Source organism: Bos javanicus, chromosome 16, assembly GCF_032452875.1.
Source record: "Bos javanicus breed banteng chromosome 16, ARS-OSU_banteng_1.0, whole genome shotgun sequence".
NCBI classification, from domain to species: domain Eukaryota; kingdom Metazoa; phylum Chordata; class Mammalia; order Artiodactyla; family Bovidae; genus Bos; species Bos javanicus.
The window spans coordinates 19,516,095-19,539,252 of record NC_083883.1 but is presented as its reverse complement, the minus strand read 5'-3'; the positions used below and the strand labels follow the sequence as shown (position 1 = coordinate 19,539,252).

At 38.8% G+C, this 23,158-nt stretch overlaps 1 protein-coding gene across 4 annotated transcripts in view; it reads right to left on the bottom strand.

The window, feature by feature from the left end:
- KCTD3 (potassium channel tetramerization domain containing 3) overlaps window positions 1–23,158 on the bottom strand; it is a 68,395-nt gene that overhangs the window by 29,084 nt on the left and 16,153 nt on the right. For all 4 annotated transcript variants that reach the window (XM_061382191.1, XM_061382190.1, XM_061382192.1 and 1 more), the window contains one exon: window positions 9,240–9,430. In XM_061382191.1, the coding sequence (XP_061238175.1) occupies window positions 9,240–9,430 (191 nt within the window). The remainder of the gene's footprint in view (window positions 1–9,239; window positions 9,431–23,158) is intronic.

Below are 23,158 nucleotides of genomic sequence, written 5' to 3'. Positions count from 1 at the left end.
TGACATAATGCAACAAAAGGATGCACACAGTAATAACCAGAAGAATAAAAGAGAGTTCCTAGGAAAAGTTTTCAGAATATTTCTTAGAAAAGAAGCCCTCTGAGTTGGGTTTTTAAAAAGGTGAAAACAAGTTCCTCAAACCGGGGGATTTGGAATGGGTAAGCCCAGGGAATGTGAGAAAGGGGGAGAGGAGATACAGGGGAGGAAGGACTTTGTAATGAGAGCTCACATTAATAGCAAAAGAGCCACAACTGCCCCAGCTAACCTTGGTCTCCCATGTGTGGCACTGCACAGCTGTCTCTCTTTAGCTGAGCACTACACCTGCGTAGCATATTCAAAAGCAGAGACATTACTTTGCCAACAAAGGTCCGTCTAGTCAAGGCTATGGTTTTTCCAGTGGTCATGTATGGATATGAGAGTTGAACTGTGAAGAAGGCTGAGCGCCGAAGAATTGATGCTTTTGAACTATGGTATTGGAGAAGACTCTTGAGAGTCCCTTGGACTGCAAGGAGATCCAACCAGTCCATCCTAAGGGAGATCAGCCCTGGGATTTCTTTGGAAGGAATGATGCTAAAGCTGAAACTCCAGTACTTTAGCCACCTCATGCGAAGAGTTGACTCACTGGAAAAGACTCTGATGCTGGGAGGGATTGAGGGCAGAAGGAGAAGGGGACGACAGAGGATGAGATGGCTGGATGGCATCACTGACTCGATGGACATGAGTCTCAGTGAACTCCGGGAGTTGGTGATGGACAGGGAGGCCTGGCGTGCTGCGATTCATGGGGTCGCAAAGAGTCAGACACGACTGAGCAACTGAACTGAACTGAACTTAACACCTGCAGTCAGAAGATTATGTATTGGAATCCTGGCTCTGAAAGTACCTTTGCCACTTTTCGGGTTACTTATCTGATCGATAAAACAGGGTCTATGCTCAATGTCTCAAGGCTCACTTTTACTTTAAAAATGCTATAATTCAATTTTGACATTTAAATAGTATTATCTTAATTATTTGAAAAGCATCTTATGAAAAGTATCTTTTTATCTAACCATAAGTTTCATTATAAAATAAGTCTAAATAAGTCTCATTATAGAATACTGTTTTATGTGGCTCTTTAGCTGTTTTGAGTATCAGATTTTTTTTATTTTAAAAAGGTAACTAATATGTGACACAGAGAAGGCAATGGCACCCCACTCCAGTACTCTTGCCTGGAAAATCCCATGGATGGAGGAGCCTGGTAGGCTGCAGTCCAGGGGTCACTAAGAGTCGGACACGACTGAGCAACTTCACTTTCACTTTTCACTTTCATGCCCCAGAGAAGGAAATGGCCACCCACTCCAGTGTTCTTGCCTGGCGAATCCCAGGGACGGGGGAGCCTGGTGGGCTGCCATCTATGGGGTCGCACAGAGTCAGAAACGACTGAAGTGACTTAGCAGAGAGAATATGTGACAACAAGAACAATTTTCTCAGCATCTAGCTGAGAAAAACAAGGATTCACAAGGCTTTGAAGAACCCATGGGAAGAAACAAAGCAATTAAATGTAACTGCAATGTGTTAAAAGCATAAGCCAGAAAAGGTAACTGACTTCTTTTGAATTTTATATCAATGAGGGGTATTTCTCTTTCTGTTCAGAACTGTACTACATATGAGACCAGGCCAGTGGCAATAAACAACACCTTGAAAATTCTTAACCAATCTTGAAAAAGCCAGGCATCTCGCAAGGAATAAAAATGATATAAACTTGACAAAAATGAAAAACAAATCTGGAAAGTATAGCCAGGAATGTCTTCCATATACACAGCTTAACTTTTATGTACTTATAAATACATATTTATACACATGAATAGATCACCTCAGCCCAACCTGTCAACCAGAAAAACCAGAGCAAAATAAAACAAAGCCTCCACACAAAGCTAAGCTCTTTCATTAAAACTGGTTGAGAAACAAACTTGCCACTTCAAAGCACAGTGTACTCATTTCACATGCAATTTCAGGGATTCTCATGTATTAGTATTTTAATTTTGATGCTAGACAATTTTTCAGAACATGTTAAGATACCTATATTCAGTAATATAGGCTATGTGAAAGGCAGAAATAAAAACTGGAAAACTAACAAACACTGATTACTTGAGAGAAGAGTGAGATTCTGGGAAATCAAGGAAGACATTCTAAACGATCTCAAGAAATTTAAAGTGTCATCCCTGACCCTTTCTTAGACTCAACAATCCTGACTGCTATCCACAAAGAAGACACTGTAAATAATGACAAGCTCTTGTCTTAAGGGAGCCTCCTGGTAAAACACTGCTTATAGCAGCAAGCCAGCAGTACTGTCTGATACAAGTTACAATGAAGGAATTCAGCCTCTAAGTGAGCTCTATCATGGATACACCAGCTCTCAAGTTTTCTTTGGATAGTTTTGTCAAGTTCTGAAGAATATTTGTAACAACAAATGATCTCTTTGTGAACAAATTACTATGTATTATCTCAGTAAGTAGCTAGCAAGTCAGCCTTTGGGGAAAAAAAAAGCAAGGCATAAAATCTTCACTTATTGGCGTGTTACAAGTGACAACTTGTAAAAATAAACAAAAATCACAATTGAGCTCCTTTCTATATAATTACAAGTATATTATAATTTTAAAACATTTTAAGTTTTTTCCCTAAAGTTTTAAGAAGGACTTTCACTACCAGTCATGATGGATACATGACATCAGACTATTTCTTACTATAAACAACAATAACAAAAGACTGGCCAAAATACATGAGACAACTGTTTTTAGACACTGGCCAACAGGCAGCAGGAGACTTGAAAGCCAGTAAATACACAAGATAAGCCCCATGATCAAACTGGCTTTCTGTATAAGCCTTCCTGACAACAGGGAAGTGAAACTCAAGGGAAAACCAAATGACGGTTTTTCTCAACTGAGAAAGCTGAGATCAGAGGCCAGAGCTGTTGAGGAAGCCAGAATTTATGAATAAGATATAAGAAAGAAGGGAAACGCACCATGGTGGGTGTGGGGATAGCACAGAATTTTAGAGGGGTTTCCCTATGCCTTGGCTGAGGCCAGGCTGCACTGGACTGGCCTAAGAATCCACAAGGAATAAAAACGAGGGGCTGCAGCAGGCCTGGGAGCTGAGTGGAGACAGCAGAGGTCACTTGCGGGGGAATTCAATAGTTCCAGCTCAGTACATGTGAAGAGTCTCACTCTTCAGGCATTCTGTTAAGATTCTAAAATGACAATACTTAACACACCCTGAGTAGAAGCCATGCCCTAAAATAAAATATAAAGCTGAGAAAGACTAAAGCAAACAAACAACAAGCCTAGCAGAATAAACATCCTCTGGTAATTTAACTGCCTGCTGGAACAAAACTCACATCTTAAAAGAAGACAGCACTACTGAGACAGTAAGATACTGATCTAAACTGAAGGATGGGGAGAAAAGAAACTGGAAAAAACTAGTGCTCCAATGGTCTGTGAAGTGAAGTGAAGTCGCTCAGTCCTGTCTGACTCTTTGCGACCCCATGGGCTGTAGCCTACCATACTTCTCTGTTCATGGGATTTTCCAGGCAAGAGTACTGGAGTGGGTTGCCATTTCCTTCCCCAGAGGATCTTCCCAACCCAGGGATTGAACCTGGGTCTCCTGCACTGTAGGTGGACGCTTTACCATCTGAGCCACCAGGGAAGTCTCTTAAAAGAAGACAGCACTATTAATCCATACTCCCTACATAACGGATCATGCAATGCCCAACATATGTCACAAGTTCCTAGACATGCGAAAAAGCAGGAAAATGTAACTCAAAATAAATCAGATGATTCAGATAATAGATTTAGCAGACAAAAACTAGTAAAACAGCTATAATGAATATGTTGAGTTTAAAAAACAAGATATAGTGAGTGAACAGACTAGAAAAATCTCAGCAGAAAACAAACTAAAATAAAAATTTTAAAAGGCAATCTTAGAGCTGAAAAGGCCAACATTTCAAATAAAAAACTTATCATATGGGCTTCACTACAGACTAAATGAATACCACAGCAAAATGGCAAAAGACAGTAAGATAGATCTAAACTGAAGGATGGGGAGAAAAGAAACTGGAAAAAAACTAGTGCTCCAATGGTCTCTGAAGTGAAGTGAAGTCGCTCAGTCGTGTCTGACTCTTTGCGACCCCATGGACTGTAGCCTATCAGGCTCCTCTGTCCATGGGATTTTCCAGGCAAGAGTACTGGAGTGGATTGCCATTTCCTTCTCCAGGGGATCTTCCCCACCCAGGGATCGAACCTGGGTCTCCCGCGTTGCAGGCAGACACTTTACCATCTGAGCCATCAGGGAAGCTCAATGGTCTCTAGGCAAATATAAAGTAGCCTAACATGAAACTGAATCTCAAAAAGAGGAAGAGAGAAGAGGGAATGAGGGAGGGATAATAGGGAAAGAGAAATGGATGAGGGGAAGTGGGGGAGGAAGACAGAAGCCTCCTTCCTCAATGGTGTCAACCAAAAATGTCTCCAGACATTCCCACAGGCCCGGACGGACATTATCCCTGGTTGCAAATCACTAAGCCAATCTATGTACAGATTAGATTAGATCTACGTAACCTAATCTATGGCAAATCAGTAAGAGGATGACAATCTCATAAAAACAGGGTAATGATTTTTAAAAGACATGTCTCAAAAGAAATAGTACAAATGGTCAATAAAGACATGAAAAGATGTTTAATACCATTAGTCATTAGGCAAATACAATTAAACCCAACATTAAAATCACTGTATGTCCACTAGAATGGCTCAAATTAAGATAATAAAAAAGTGTTGGGAAGGGTATGGAGCACCAGAACTCTCATATACTGCTATACAAATGTAAAATGATTTAACCACGTGCAAGACACTTGTACATTTTCTCATAACATTAAGCATACACTTTTCCTACATCCCAGAAATTCCACACCTAGATATTTAATTTATAATATGTCCATAAAAAAAGTTCTACTGAAATGTTTATGGTAGCTTTATTCTTAGCATCCCCAAATTGAAAGTAAACCAAATGTCTATCAACAGATGAATAGATAAACAAATTCTAGCATATCAATTCAATGGAATACTATGCAGCAATAAAAAAGGATGCACCACTAAAACACTCAACAACATGGATGGATCTCAAAAGCATTATGCTGAATGAAAGAAGCCAGCACAAAAGAAGACATACTACATAATTTCACTCACGTGAAATTACAGACAAAAGAAATCTAATCCATGCTGACAAAAAGCCTAAATGGCTGTGTAAACAGTGGGGTTTCTGCTGAACATCTGCTTTCCTTTCAAGAGTCTGGAGTCTTGGTACAGGCTAGGCAGAGGGTACTTCAGTGACTAGCCTCTAGTAATAGACTTGGGTACCAAGTCCCTAACGAACTTCCCTGAGACATCTCACAAGTTAGTCACAATTCACTGCTAGGGGGATTTTTAAGCAAATACCATTGGAAGGGAACTCCTGAAAGCTTGTCCCTGGTTTCCACTGAACTTCTCCCAGATGCCACCATGGGTCTTTTGTCAATTCTGCTTTGCATGCTTTCACTGTAAGACACCATGGCTCCAAGTATCTATGCGCTGAGTCCTCTGAGTCCTTCTAGCAAATCACTGAACCTGGGAATATCTTGAGGAACAGACACAGATATGGAGGAATGAAGCCCAAAGACTAAGCCCTGGGGCATGCCAACATTTTGAAATTTGGCAAATACGGAAGAACTATCAAAAGTAACTGAGAAAAAACAAAGAGCGAGGATAAAAATCAATGAAGTGAAAAAAAAAAAAAAATCAATGAAGTGCTCTAGAAGCCAAAGGAAGAAAGTCTTCAAAAGGAAAAGCGTAATCAACTCTATCAACACCAGTTCTAATCAGATGAAGACTATGAACTAGATCCTAGGCCTTAGCAGAATACAGACCCATGGGCAGCACTAACAGGAGTAGCTGCAGACAGTGCTTACGGACATGATGAGAGCAACTTCAAATCATGAAGAGGAGACGAGAATGACATAGAAACAAGACCAAATAAGGATAATGTGGTAGGATTTCTGGGAAGCCTTTAAAGGTCCACCAGAGAGAGGTCACAAGTTAAGACTACTGTTGTGGGTGTGCACACATTTCTTTCTCCACACTACACTTGGCTATTCAGGAGAGAAATGCCGATTTGGCCTGGGCTGTGGTTTCTTCAGGGAGGTAAGGCAAAGGGAGAGATCGAAGAAAACGGAGGCTCTATGCTAGAGTGGCCATAAACACGGAATCCAAGCCTGATGGCATGGGAAGCAATGAGTCAAGATCCCAGGGAAGGTCAAGAATTTTTGAGTTAGAAAATTCGAGTTAGTAATCTCAAAGGAATGAAGGGGAGTAATCCAAAGGCAGCGGAGCACTACAGCAAGTGTAAGTCCAGATGGAATGAAATTCGAAATCTGGGCAGGTGCAGCGGTGGGGGGATGGGGAGCAAGGGGCACCGAGAGAGGAGGGAAGAGACACGGTCCCCAAGCATGGTCTGGGAATCCTCATGGGGCTGTGGAAACCCTCGGAAGTCTCAAGTCAAGACTATTTTCACTGCCTTTAAAAATAAAAACCTCTCATTCTCTCAAGAATGTACAGACAAGGAGTTTCAGAGGCTACATGATGTGAGGTCACACTGAGACAACAGCACCTGCCCATGCATTCTTCTGTTCTCTAGAATGGTTTGTGGTGGCAGGCTGGGGGTACAACCAAGTTTCCCAAGACTAACTTAATTTGGCCTAAATACTTCCACTATCTTTAGTAGCCGTCTTCAGTTATAACTGCTGTAATTATTTTAGAATACAAGTTTTCCTTGAGCCCACAAAGAAACACAAGGAAAAGGTACACTTTGCTATTCTGCAATGTTAGTTTTTAAAATGTTATAAAAATCTTTCTACATTTTTAAATTTTACCTACAACTGTTAAATACTTTATTCTGAAACAAATTTATTTTTAATACATTTTTATTGTACTTACTTAACTTGCCTGCTCAATCCATATAAATCCAACAGAGCTGACAAAGATAAATATGACCTAGCAGAGTTCTTTGATTCATGGAAAGAAAGACTCTAAAGAAACTGGACAAAACTGCATATAAAAATTTGAAATAACAACTTCCCCCCAATTTATAGATGTTAATAACTTGCCTTATTGTGCCTAAGCAACAAAACCTTTTTGAACAGTATTATAAAGCCAGTTGTGGGTTCTTTCAGACCAAACAGTCGAGAGTTTAAAGAAGTATTTTAAATGAAGATAGGAAAAACTTTTGAAAAGTGGTAATCTGTTACAGAACTTCAAACCAGAAATGAAAAAGTCACTGAACCATCCTCCTGGGTAAGGTATGGCACTGCTCTAGCGAGAAGAGGGCACATCACTGCTGGGAGACAAGAAAGCCCGAACAGACGGCGATGCTGAATGCCTGCGAGATGAACGTCAATAAAGGAAACCACAATGCTGGCCCTTTTCAATGACACAGTAAATCCTCAAATTAGTCTCAAATCAGACTGGCGCAGACAGTACTTTGTCTGCAGAACTGCATTTTTGTCTTACAAATACACAGATGTAGCTGCATCTCGTGTCCTGTTTCTCTTCCTCTAGTATCAGCCTCAACCAGTCATTAAAGATCTTTTACATGAATATTTGATTACAAATACACATGGCATTGGAATATCCAAAGTGTTGAAAACTTACGAATCTCATGCTTTATCCTAGAACACCTGTGTTGATCTTTGCACTAACGATGCAAAACAATGTTGGGTAAAAACAGCATACACCTTAGCATGAATCATAGGAGAGCCAGTAAACTATCCTGGTACTGATTAAATTCTTCTCTGTCACATTTTCAAGGAAAGAAAACAGTTTAACTTAAGAATTTCCTAGATGAAGCAATCTGCATAAGAATTTTTACTGACTGAGTCTCAATTTTGAGGGTTATGTCTTCTTAACGTTCTGTGTGACTGAGTCCTCTCTGTGTCGAGAAGCACCTTCCCAACTGCTGGGGCTGAGAGGAAACCAGCTGCTCCTTTCACACAGGACCATTTTCACTGGACAGATGACTTACAACTATGTAATTCAGTTTTGGGTATTTGGTAGACTTGCCCCAAAAAGTGGAACTGAGCAAATCTGTTATTTCAGTGACACAAGCTCAATGCTTCAAGTGAATATCAGCAATCTGGAAAATGTTTTCTGCCACGGTAAGTATGAAAACTTCCTAACATTCTGGAATTCACAGATGTGATCAATGGTTATAGTAATAAATGTGATTTTTTAAAATGTACTGTACAATCTAAGGTATCAACATTTCGAAGATTTTACATGACTCAGTAAACCAACACTTCACAAATGACCAATGTATGATGTTATACAAAATTATATAAGGACAAAAAGACCCATTCAAAGTACAAAACAGACTGATTTTAATTTAACACAGTATGATCTATATGAACAGAGTTCATCAATATGATTTCAAAATTTGGGGACAGGAGCAAACAATATCCGCAATTATCTAAAAGGCTATATAAAAATGTTTTTTCCAACTATATATCTGTGTGAGGCCAAACTCTTCACCGAGTTCAACCAGAATAACAAATCACACACAGGAGACTGAATGCAGAAATAGGTATCAGAATTCAATTAAATGTAAAGGAGGTTTACAAAACGGGACACCATTGCTACTCTTCCCATTTTGGAGATAGTTATTTTTTACTAAAATTATTCATGTTACTGTGTAATGGGTTCTTATCGTTATTTTTTAAATTAAGTTATCAGAATTGCAGTATTAACTCCTATTATGGTAAATAGCAATAGATATAACCTATACAAACAAAAACAATTAACGGTCCTGAATGACCTAAGAAAGTAAAGTAGATTTAGAGGAGATTGAAAAGCTTGAGAACTTCGAGTCTAGAAGCAACAAGTGGAGAGGACAAAGGAAGTTATTTACCCCACCGTCAGCCCAGTGCTATGAAAGAGGGGGAGAGAGTGCAGCCACCACTAAACAGGATTCAGGAAGGGCACATTCTTACAGAGCAGTCAAGTCGGTTTGTGCCTCTTTACCAGACCATTCCTCTCACACTGAGCAGTCTTACTGTTACTGGACACCGAACAGAAGACGCACTAGCTCTAGCTAACTAATAACTAGTCCAAGTTAATTTCGATATTTAAGGGCAATCCCTCTTAAACTTCAGAATATCACGTGCAACAGCATCAACAACTTTTTCCTACCAATTTCGCTTCCACTTCCTCCATCTTGGACACTCCATAAGATGATGCTACTCTCTGAGGCAACAGCCACCATTTTGTCCTTGTCTCCATGTGGACCCCCGACCACTTTTGCATTTAAAGCTACTCGTTCAATAGTCCAATCCAAATATGGGCTTGTAAACACTTGTTGCCATCCTGATGATTCTTTGATTCTGTTGAATATAAACAGACAACATAAATAAGACTCAGCAGTACTTAGCAAAGAGAACATGAATGAACGTACCAAAATAAATTTAATCACAGCTATTTATCTATGTATTTACTAAAAAATAAAATACACATAAACCAGACTCTTTAAAAAGAGACTAAAGGTCTATACTCCTCCAAAGAATAATTTAGCAAAGTTCTCCAAACTATAAAGACTTAAAAACTTAAAAAAAAAAAAAAAAAACCCGGTAGTATCTTTTTACATTTTACACAAAAAAGTGGTACTTTGTCATTATTTGCAAACAGAAAGTCAACAAAAATCAGTTTCAGGAGAATTAATATCCCTATCAGTTACTAATCAGTTATTAAGTTATTATGATTAACTGAGAATCATTTCTTGATACTTCAGATGATAGTTTATTACGACAAACAAAGATAAAGGAGTGATCTGGTATGTGATAGCTTGGCATAATCAAATGAATGAAACATGACCTTTGGGAACCACTCACTGAGGACTGGATTTTAAAGGTTTCACACAAAATGAAAAAAAATCTCATGAGCCTACTCCTTATCCATAAGTAAAGGTGTCTTATTATGATTTAGATTTAGTTGACTGAATAAAAATGCTTAAATATATAATTGTTGATAAACATATGTGTAAATTTTTAATAACTTTTTCTGTGCTAAATGAATTGAAGTCTTTCAGACACGCATTATTTTGTAGGGTTACACTTTAAGCCTTCAAACATTTAAAAACTACACAGTTAAGCAATCATGACAATAAACGACCTGAACTTTAATGATGGAATATTTATTTTTAAAGTTACACAAAACAAGTGACAGAAACAAAATTGTAAAGAATCTCTTTGCCTTACCCAAAGACAATAAATATGAGTATGTGCTCCTTTAAACACTACTACCTGATATAAAACCACAAAAATCAAACTTAAGTATTCATAAATGATGACCAACAACCTATATAAAAACACTTTAGCTTTATTTTTGTTTAAAACGTATGCAAAATACAGCTATAATCCACAAAAATATGCAATTCAACCTTCTTATTAATTCTAAGAATTAATGATTTCCTTAAACTTAAAGGCAATATATAGAAAAATCTCACATGGTTTTCCTAGGCAATATATGGTCTGTAATTACCCACTTCAGCCACTAGGTGGGATTCATGTGTCAAAATACAAAATTCAAAATAATTATCCAATAAGCCCTAAATACTGACAAAACACTGAGAAATTAAACCTAGATGCTCTTAAGGACTGGCAGACTGGACACAAAGCAGGCACTGCCAGCACTTCAAGAATAAAGACAATATGCCAACATGTGCATGCAGCACACTGGGCACTAGGCTCACCTTCAAAAAAAGGGAGGCTGCACTGATTTAATGAGGGGAATGGTGTAATCTCATGACCACTAACAAAACAATAAAACGAAATATGATCTAATCTTTTACAAAAACTACTTCTAAGTCATTTTTCTCTAGAGAAATTAGGGTATTGTAAAACAAAAAGATGACAACAGTAAAAGAATCAGGACAGCACATTTGAGAGTGAGTATAACAATTACATAATTTAACTCAATGAGGTATGTGCATTTACTACTTAAGTTAAAATTAACTACAAAGAATAAGCAATATTTGCTTTACATTTTTCCATACACGTAAATATACAATTTTAAATGTGTAGAAACACAGAACAAGCTCTGATATTCCAACAACCCACCTCTTTATTCCTGCATAATGAAACAACACTCTGAAATCGTGACAGCTGTGCCAATATGGTTAACTTTCAAATTAAGATCATGAAAGATATAGTGGAGGCTATATGCTCTCAAATTTTTGAAACTTGCTGTAAATATACTTTAACCATATTGTATGAAAATTGATAAATATGTCAAAAGAACATAAGAGTCTAAAATGACAATAAGAGCATATTATTATTGTCTAACATGTTATTAGACACTAAGTCGTGTCCGAATGTTTAGCGACCATATGGCCTATAGCCTGCTAGGCTCCTCTGTCCATTAGATTTCCCAGGCAGGAATTCTGGAGTGAGTTGCCATTTCCTTGTCCAGGGTATCTTCCTGATCCAGGGATTGTACCCATGTCTCCTGCACTGGCAGGCAGATTCTTTATCACTGAGCCACTAGGAAAGCCCAATAAAAACATATGTACAGATAATTACCTTAAATGTAAATGGACTAAATGCTTCAAACAAATGGCATAGACTGCCAGAATGGATTAAAAAAAAAAAGACCTATATATATGTGTGCTGTTTATAAGAGTTCCATTTCGTATCCAGGGACACAAACAGATTGAAAGTGAAATGGAAAAGGGTTTTCAATGAAAATGGCAATCAAAAGAAAGCTGCAGTAGTAATACTCATATCAGACAAAATAGACTAAAATAAAGACTGTTACAAGAGACAAAGAAGGACACTACATAATGAACAAAGGATCAAACCAAGAAGATACAAGTGTAAATATATAGGCACCCAACATAGGAGCAACTCAATAAATAAAGCAAATGTTAACAGCCATGAAAGGAGAAATTAACAGTAACACAGTAATAAGAAAACTTTACCACCCCAACTATATCAATGGACAGGTCATCAGACAGAAAATTAATAAGGAAACACAGGTCTTACATGACACATTAGATCATCAGACTAGATGTTCTTTAAAAGATATTTATAGAACATTCCATCCAAAAGCAGCAGAATATACATTTTTCTCAAGTGCACATAGAAGATTCTCCATGACAGATGACAAGCAGGCCATAAAGAAAGCTTTGGTAAATTTAAGGAAATTTAAATCCTATCAAGCATCATTTTGACCAATGTTATGAGATTAGAAATTAATTACAAACAAAAAGCTGTTAAAAAAAAAAGAGAGGCTAAATGGATCACTGAAGAAATCAAAGAGGAAATCAAAACGTACCTAGAAACGAATGATAACAAAAACACAACAATCTGAACCCTACAGGACACACAAAAGCACTTTTGAGAGAGAAGCTTACAGCAATACAATCTTACCTCAGAAAACAAGAAAAATCTCAAATACACACCATAACCTTACACCTAAACAACTCAAGAAAGAAGAAAACAAAACCCAAACTTACTGGAAGAAAAGAAATCATAAATATCAGCAGAAATGAATGAAACAGAGACAAAACAATAGAAAAGATCAATGAAACTAAAAGCTGAATCTTTGAGAAGATAAAATTGATAAACCTTTAGCCAGACTCCTCAAGCAAAAAAGAGAACTCAAATGGATAAAATGAGAAATGAAAATATTACAAGGGACAGCACAGAAATTACAAAGGATAATGGACTACTAGAAGCAACTATATACCCATAAAACTAGAAGAAATGTTAAGTTCTTAGAAAGGCACCACCTTCCAAGGCTAAACCAGAAAGAAGTGAAAAGTATGAACAGACCGATCACAAACACTGAAACTGAAATTTAAAAACTTCCAACAAACAAAAGTGCAGGACCAGCTGGCTTCACAGGTAAATTCTATCAAACATTTACAGAAAAGTTATTACGTTATTACCAATCTGTCTAAAATCATTCCCACAAACTGCAGAGAAAGGAGCACTCACAAACACATTCTATGGGGCCACCATCACCCTAATACTAAAACCAGACAAAAGTAACACACAAAAAGAAAATTACAAAGCAGTATCACGAATGATGAAGCCAGGCTTCAACAGTCCGTGAACCGTGAACTTCCAGATGTTCTAGCTGGATTTAGAAAAGGCAGAGGAACCAGAGATCAAATTGCCAACATCTGCTGGATCATCAAAAATGCAAGAGAGTTCCAGAAAAACACCTACTTCTGCTTTATTGACTATGCCAAAGCCTTTGACTGTGTGGATCACAAAAAACTGTGGAAAATTCTTAGAGAGATAGGAATACCAGACCACCTTAACTGCCAGCTGAGAAATCTATATGCAAGTCAAGACGGAACAATTAGAACCAGACATGAAACAAGAGACTGGTTCCAAATTAGGAAAGGAGCATGTCAAGGCTGTATATTGTCACCCTGCTCATTTAACTTATATGCAGAGTACATCAAGAGAAACGCAGGGCTGGATGAAGCACAAGCTGGAATCAAGATTGCCAGGGGAAATAATAATATGTCAGATACACAGATGATACCACCCTTATGGTAGAAAGTGAAGAACTAAAGAGCTCCTTGATGAAAGTGAAAGAGGAGAGTGAAAAAGTTCGCTTAAAACTCAACATTGAAAAAACTAAGATCATGTCATCCAGTCCCATCACTTCATGGCAAATAAATGGGGAAACAATGGAAATAGTGACAGACTTTATTTTTGGGGTTCCAGAATCACTGCAGATGATGACTGCAGCCATGAAATCAAAAGACACTTGCTCCTTGGAAAAAAGTTATGACCAACCTAGACAGCATATTAAAAAGCAGAGATATCACTTTGCCAACAAAGATCCGTCTGGTCAAAGCTATGGTTTTTCCAGTAGTCATGTATGGATGTGAGAGTTGGAGTATAAAGAAAGCTGAGCGCCAAAGAATTGATGCTTTTGAACTGTGGTGTTGGAGAAGACTCTTGAGAGTCCCTTGGACTGCAAGGAGATCAAACCAGGCAATCCTAAAAGAAATCAGTCCTGAATATTCATTGGAAGGACTGATGTTGAAGCTGAAACTCCAATACTTTGGCCACCTGATATGAAGAACTGACTCCTTGGAAAAGACCCTGATGCTGGGAAAGATTGAAGGCGAGAGGAGAAGGGGACGACAGAGGATGAGATGGTTGGATGGCATCACCGACTAGATGGATGTGAGTTTGAACAAGCTCCAGGAGTTGGTGATGGTCAGGGAGAAAAGACAGTCTCTTTAATAAATGGTGCTGGGAAAACTAGACAGTTACCTACAACAGAATGAAATTAGAACATTTTCTAATATCACACACAAACTCAAAATGGATTGGGCTTCCTTGGTGGCTTACTGGTAAAGAATCTGCCTGCCAATGCAGGAGACACAGATTTGATCCTTGATCTGGGAAGATCCCACATGGCACAGAACAACTTAGTCTATGTGTCCCAACTGTTGAGCCTGTGCTCTAGAGCCCGGGAGCTACAACTACTACTGAGTCCATATGCTACAACTACTGAAGCCCACATGCCCTGTAGACTATACTCTGCAACAAAGAGATGCCACCACAGTGAGAAGCCTGTGCACTGAAGCTAGAGAGTAGACCCCACTTGCAGCAACTAGAGAAAAGTCTGTGCAGCAACGAAGACCCATCACGGTCAGAAATAAATACATAAAATTATAAAAAATAAACTCAAAATGGATTAAAAACCTAAACGTAAGACCAGATCCTATGAAAGTCTTAGATGAAAACATAGGCAGTATACTGTGATATGCATTGCAGCAAGATCTTTTTTGAATCACCTCCTACAGCAATTAAAAAGCAATACATGGGACCTGTCTGTGTGTGTTAGTTGCTCAGTCATGTCCTACTCTTTGGGACCCCAAGGACTGCAGCCTGCCAGGCTTCTCTATCCATGGAATTCTCTAGGAAAGAATACTGGGATGGTTTGACATTTCCTTCTCCAGCAGATCTTCCCGACCCAGGTATAGAACCAGAGTTTGCAGCATTTCAGGCAGATTTTACACCATCTGAGCCACAGGGAAGCCAAATTAAACTTAAAAGCTTTTGCACAGCAATGGAAACCATCCACAAAACAAAAAACCCCACAGAATGGGAGACTATATGCAAACAAAGACATTGATAAGGGATTAATCTCCAAATATACAAACAACTCATGTAGCTCAATATTTAAAAAAAAAAGGCAATCAAAAAATGGGTGGGTGGTCTAAACAAACATTTCTCCAAAGAGACACACAGATGACCAAGAGACCCGTGAAAAGAGGCTCAACATCATTAATTACTAGAAAAATGCAAAAACTACAATGAGTTATCACCTCACACTAGTCAGAATAGCCATCATCAAAAAATCTACAAACAATAAATGCTGGAGAAGATGTGGAAAAAAGGGAACTCTCCTACATTTGTTGGTGGGAATATAAATTGGTATATCATACAGAGAACAGTATGAAGATTCCTTAAAAACCTAAATGTAGTACTACCATAGGATTCAGGAATTCCATGTCTAGGCATGTATCTGAAGAAAACCATACTTTGAAAACATATATGCACTTCAATGTTCATTTGCAGCAGATGTGGTAAATATATAGAATGGAGTATTACTCGGGCATTAAAAAAAAAATGAAATAAGGCCAGTAGCAGCAACACAGATGTACCTAGAGATAATCATACTAACTGAAGTAAAACAAAGACAAATATCATATATCACATATATATAATTTTTAAAAAAAGATACAAACTCATTACAAAACAGAAACAGACTCACAGACTTTGAAAACAAACTCATGGTTACCAAAGGGGAAATGCAGGGTGCAGAGATAAATTAGGAGTTTAACATATACACACTGCTACATATAAAATAGATAATTAACAAGGATCTACTGTAAAGCACAGGGAAATCTACTCAATATTCTGCAAAGACCTACATGTGAAAAGAATCTAAAAAAGAATGGATATATGTATATTTATGATTGAATCACTTTGCTATACACCTAAATCTAACACAACATTGTAAATCAACTGTATACTCCAGTTTAAAACTTATAGAAGTCCTGCCTCGATGGCTTCCCAGGTGGCTCAGATGGTAACGTGTCTGCCTGCAATGTGGGAGACCTCGGTGATCCCTGGGATGGGAAGATCCCTTGGAGAAGGGAATGGCTACCCACTCCAGGATTCTTGCCTGGAAAATTCCATGGACTGAGGAGTCCATTAGGCTACAGTCCATGGGGTCGTAAACAGCTGGACACGACTGAGCGACTTCACTTTCACTTTCTTCCCTATCTCGATAGGAGCCTTATAGCAACTAAAATCCACACTGGAAGAGTAATATTTGCCTCCAAGTTGACGTGTGTTCTTTCTATCTGAACTATGAAACTCCTCACCAAGTGTGGTAGGCAGAATAATGGCTCCCCAAACACGTCCTCGTCAAAATTCCTGAAAACGGTAAAAGTGTTATCTTACATGGCAAAGGGGCTTTGCAGATGTGATTAAGTTAAAGAGATGGACGGACTACCCAGGTGCCTAGAATGTAATACCAAGGTCCTCATAAGCAGAGGTAGACGAGTGGGGGACAAGGAAGAGATCTGAAGATGCTGCGCTGCTGGTTTTGAAATGTAAAAAAGGAAACGCGATTAAAGGCCTCAGATGGCCTTTAGAAGTTGGGAAGGACAAAGAAACTTGCTGGAGCCTCCAGAAGGAACAAAGACCTGCCAATATCTTGACTTTAGCTCAGCAAGATCCAATTTGGAGTTTTCTGAACTCCAGAACCGAGTGATGAAAAACTGTATTGTTTTTTCATACTAAATGTATGGTAATTTGTTATAGCAGCAGGAAGAAACTAATACACCAAGGCACCTACATTATTTTCATTTTATACTTCTCCTCAGCCAAAACTTCGTTGTTCAGTTAATTTGTTAGTTGCTTCCACACCACTCAACTCCCTTAGGAGGAGAAACCACAAAGTGAGGAGGGGTAGCTCTCAGACTGAGCCCAGCCCACTGCCTGTCCCACTGAATCAAAGAATTACTAATGTTGTCAAAACTAACACTACTCACTTATACCAGAGACCAGGAACACGGTGTTTATTCTGATGCATTCTCAGGAATCTACTATGTGCCCGGGACATGAGAAGCACTGGGATGGAGAGAGTTGAGAATTCTGTCATTTCTTTCCCCAGGATGACCTAGGGAATTTCTCCAACTTGGTTTCTTCATTAGTAAAATAGGGATGATGAGATTCATGCCACAGGTTGTTGTGATAATTAAATGAGAACATGTATACAAGAGACTTCAGGGTTATATGCCTGGCATAAAATAACAGCTGAATAAGTTCCTAACTGGAAAGTCCAATTCATTTCTTAATATTCAGAAGCTATTTTTATGGAACTGGATGTTTTCCCAATATTTTCTAATCAGGAACCTCTAGAGTTGAGTCATCTTATTTTGAAGAGCTCTCCCTTCTTCCCACATCTCCCCATTCCTTTTCCAACTCCCAAATACATAATTTCTGCTCAGTGCTGAAATGTTTTGCCAAACCAGACTCAGTCAGATTTCCCTTTGCCTATTTTTCTTCAAGAGATGGACTCGAGACAGAAAAAGGGTTCTAGAGGTTGGTAAGGAGACTCTGCAACTAAAAACACAAATGTGGTTTGGGGAGGATACCACAGGAAGGCAGAAATACAAGCACACAATGATTCTTTCCTAAAGGTCCAGGTGGAGGAGCTACATGTGTTAGGCAACATGTGTTGCCTAAGTTCTTTTTTTTTTTTTAACACTATATATCAGCACAAAATCCCTCACTGCTTGTTTTCTACTGGACTTTTCTCAATATAACTTTCCCTGTTTTCTTTCCAACACCTCACTACCAGGCTAATTAGAAAGGAAGCTGATTCTACCTCTCAAAGGTTAAATTATGAAGCCAAACACATACGCAAGTTTTTCTCTTTAACACATAGGAATATTTCATCTTATTTCTCTTCCATCTAACACAACACACAAAAATCCTCCAATCTTCTATTTCAAATTCTCACCAGCTAATGAAAGGAATGATTAAGAAGATCCACACAAATAGGCCTATGGAACAGGTTTAAGAGCCCAGAAATAAGTCCAAGCATATATAGTCAACTAATGTTTGATAAGGTAGCCAAGAATACTAAATGAAGAAAAGGGAGCTTCTTCAATAAATGGTACCTGGAAAATTGGATATTTAAACAGAAAAGAATTAATTTGACCCTTACTGGCTTCCCTAGTGGCTCAGATAGTATAGAATCTGCAATGTAAGTGATGCAGGTTCAATCCCCAGGTCAGGAAGTTCCCCTGGAGAAGGGAATGGTAAACCACTCCAGTACTCTTGCCTGGGAAATCCCATGGACAGAGAAGCCTGGCAGGCTACAGTTCATGGGGTCGCAAAAAATCGGACACAACTAAGTGACTAACACTTTCACTTTCACTTTATACTACTCACAAAAATAAACTCAAAATTGATTGAAGACCTAAAACCATGAGGCTCCTAGAAGAAAACATAAGGAAAAAGCTCCTTGACATGAGTCGTGGTAATGACTGTTTTCAGAATCACACATAAAGCACATAAAATCAGAAATAAACAAATGGGACCACATCGCACTAAAAAGCATCTGCACAGAAAAAGAAACTATCGAAGTGAAAAAAGCAACCAATGGAATAGGAAAAAATATGTGCAAACCATGTATCTGATAAGGTGTCAATATGCAAATATATAAAGAATTCAAACAACTCAACAGCAAAAAACCAAATAATCCAACTAAAAAATGGGCCAAAGACTTGAATAGACATTTTCCCAAAGAAGATATACAAACAGCCAATGTACAAGAAAAGATCCTCTGCATCAACTGTCAATAGGGAAATGCAAATTAACCACAGTAAGTATCACTTCATACCTGTTGCAATAGCCATCATGAAAAGACAAGAGATGGATACATGTATACATGTATGTATGGCTGAATCTCTTTGCTGTCCATGTGAAACTATCACAACATTGTCAATTAGCTATATTTCAAAACAAAATAAAAATTCTGAAAAAACGACAATAAATGCTGGTGTGGATGTGGAGAAAAGGGAAACTTTGTCACTGCTGGAGGGACTGTAAATTGGTATAGCCACTATGGAAAACAATACGGTGTTTGATCAAAAAACTTAAGTACAAATCTACCCTATGATAATGCAATTTCAATTCTGGGAATATATTCAAAGAAAACAGAAACACTAGCCTGAAAAGTTCTGCACTCCCATGCTCACAGCAGCATCAATAGCCAAGTGTCCAACAACAGGGGGGAAAAAGGTTTGAATTAGATGCAAGTATACCCTTATGGCAGAAAGTGAAGAGGAACTAAAAAGCCTCTTGATAAAAGTGAAAGAGGAGAGTGAAAAAGTTGGCTTAAAGCTCAACATTCAGAAAACGAAGATCATGGCATCTGGTCCCATCACTTCATGGCAAATAGCTGGGGAAACAGTGTCAGACTTTATTTTGGGGGCTCCAAAATCACTGCAGATAGTGACTGCAGCCATGAAATTAAAAGACGCTTATTCCTTGGAAGAAAAGTTATGACCGACCTAGATAGCACATTGAAAAGCAGAGACATTACTTTGCCAACAAAGGTCCGTCTAGTCAAGGCTATGGTTTTTCCAGTGGTCACGTATGGATGTGAGAGTTGGACTGTGAAGAAAGCTGAGTGCCAAAGAACTGATGCTTTTGAACTGTGGTGTTGAAGAAGACTCTTGAGAGTCCCTTGGACTGCAAGGAGATCCAACCAGTCCATTCTGAAGGAGATCAGCCCCGGGATTTCTTTGGAGAGAATGATGCTGAAGCTGAAACTCCAGTACTTTGGCCACCTCATGTGAAGAGTTGACTCACTGGAAAAGACTCTGATGCTGGGAGGGATTGGAGGCAGGAGGAGAAGGGGACGACAGAGGATGAGATGGCTGGATAGCATCACCGACTCGATGGACATGAGTTTGAGTGAACTCCGGGAGTTGGTGATGGACAGGGAGGCCTGGCGTGCTGCGATTCATGGGGTCGCAAAGAGTCGGACACGACTGAGCGACTGAACTGAACTGATATAAAAATAAATATAAAGCAAGATGAAGGTTTTCAAATTCAATGAGAAAGGATGGTTTATTTAATAAGCAGAACATAATTAGCCACTCATGTGGAAGAAAATAGATTCCTAAATCTAATATCTTATACAAAAAGTAAATTTTACATGCATTAAAAATCTAAAGTGGAGGGCTTCCCTGGTGGCTTGGTGGTAAAGAACCCCCTGGCCAAAGCAGGAGAAATAGATTTGATCCCTGATTTGGGAAGATCTCACATACTATGGAGCAATTAAGCCCCTGTGCCACAACTAGTAAGCCCATGGGCTGCAACCACTGAAGCTTGCTCACCCTAGAGCCTGGGTTCTGAAACAAGAGAAGCCACTGGCACAGAGAAGTCAGTGTGCCACAATCAGGGAGCAGCCCGCACTCACCACAGTTAGAGAAAAGCAAGCACAGGAATGAAGACCCAGCATAGCCCAGATAAATAAATAAATACAATTATATTTTTTAAAATCTAAAGAAGAATATAAATTCCAAAAGGGTAATAATCTACAAATACTCTTTCAATAATTCAAGTAACGTGGTAAACTGAGCAAGAAAAAAAATATAAAAGTGAAGCATGACAATGCAGACAAAATGCCCAAAGAACAATGGACAGAGGTTTGTAATGCTGTATAGGAGGCAAGGACCCAAGCCATCCCAAAGAGAAAGAAAAGCAAGAAGGCAAAGCGGTTGTCTGAGGAGGCCTACAAATACCTAAGGAAAGAAAAGAAGGGAAACGCAAGGGAGAAACATAAAGATATACCCAACTGAATGCAGAGTTAGAGAATAGCGAGAAGAGATAAGGCCTTCTTGACTGAACAATGAAAAGAAATAGAGGAAAACAATAGAAGGGGAAAGACTAGAGATCTCTTCAAGAAAACTGGAGGTATCCAGAGAACATTTCATACAAGGATGGACGTGATAAAGGACAGAAACAGTAAGGACCTAAGAGAAGCAGAAGAAATTAAGAAGAGGTGGCAATACATAGAACTATACAAAACAGTCTTAATGACTTGGACAATCACAGTGGTGTGGTAACTCACCCAGCATCAGACATCCTGGAACATGAAGTCAAGTGGCTCTTAGGAAGAATTACCACAAAGCACCAAGTGCAGGCGACAGAATTCCACCTGAGCTATTTAAAATCCTAAGAGATGATGCTGTTCAAGTGCTGCACTCAATGTCAGCGTATTTGTAAAACTCTGCATATCCACAGGACTAGCAAAGGTCAGTTTTCATTCCAGTCCCATAGAAGGGAAATGTCAAAGAATGTTGAAAACTACCATACAATTGCACTCACTCCATATGCTAGCATTTTGAGCTCATTATGCTCAAAATCCTTCAAGCTAGTCTTCAGCAGTACAAGAATTCAGAAATTTCAGATGTACAAGCTAGATTTAGAGAAGGCAGAGGAACCAGAAATTAAATTGCCAATATTTGTTGGATCAGAGAGAAAACTAGCGAACTCCAGAAAAATACCTACTGCTTCACTGACTACTTGGAAGCCTCAGACTGTGTGGATCACAAAAAACTGTGGAAAATTCTTAAAGAGTTGGGAATATTAAACAACCTTACCTTTCCCATGAGAAACCTGTGTATGGGTCAAGAAGCAACAGTTAGAACTGGACATGGAACAACGGACTGGTTCCAAACTGGGAAAGGAGTGCATCAAGGCCATATAATGTCATACTCTGTATTTAACTTCTATGCAGAGCACATCGTGTGAAATACCAGACTGGAATCAAGATTGCCAGGAGAAATACCAACAACCTCTGCAGATATGCAGATGATCCCACTTCAGTGGCAGAAAGTGAAGAGTAACTAAAGAGCATCTTGATGAAGGTGAAAGAGGACAGTGAAAAAGCTTAAAACTCAACATTCAAAAAACTAACATCATGGCATCTGGTCCCATCACTTCATGGCAAATAGAAGGGGGAAAAGTGAAAATATGGGCAGATTCTCTTCTTCCGGGTTCCGAAATGACTGAGAACTGTGACTGTAGCTATGAAATTAAAAGGTGTTTGCTCCTTGGAAGGAAAGCGATGACAAACCTAGACATCATATTAAAAAGCAGAGACATCACTCTGCCGACAAAGGTCCATTTAATCCAAGGTATGGTTTTTGCAGTAGTCATGTACGGATGTGAGAGTTGGACTGTAAAGAAAGCTGAGCACAAAGAATTGATGCTTTTGAACTGTGGTGTTGGAGAAGACTATTGAGAGTCCCTTGGATTACAAGGAGATCAAACCAGGCAATCCTAAAGGAAATCAGTCCTAAATATTCATTGAAAGGACTGATGCTAAAGCTCCAATACTTTGGTCACCTGATGCGAAGAACTGACTCTTTGGAAAAGACCCTGATGCTGGGAAAGACTGAAGGAAGGAGAAGGGGATGACAGAATATGAGATGGTTGGATGGTATCACCAACTCATGAGTTTGAGCAAGCTCCGGGAGCTGGTGATGGACAGGGAAGCCTGGCATGTTGCAGTCCATGGGGTTGCAAAGAGTAGTACATGGCTTAGTGACTGAACACCACCACTGTTCTCCCGTCATCAACATTTCTCACTTCATACAGTAATTCCGAACTAAGAATCCTACCTCTCAGCCAAATAAAAAGAGAAATCCCTAGTATATACTCTTCCTTGTTCCTGCTGGTTTCTGAGAATGCAAGAATTAGATAAAACAAAACTACCTTGCACATTAGATACTAAACTACATCACTTCTGTCCACAATGGTCCTGCTTAACTACCTCACTCCCAAGTGTACAGTACTCATGACCAATGTAGAGTCTTATTCTCCTCTAAAAGTACAATATTTAATCATTACAGACAAAAAAACACAGGGGTCACATTAACAAGCCTGCCTCATTTAACACAACAGTTAAACGACTTGGAAGCTGGATACACTAAGCAAGAAGGTGTAACTTCAAGATATCTCACTTATTTCACAGTTTATACT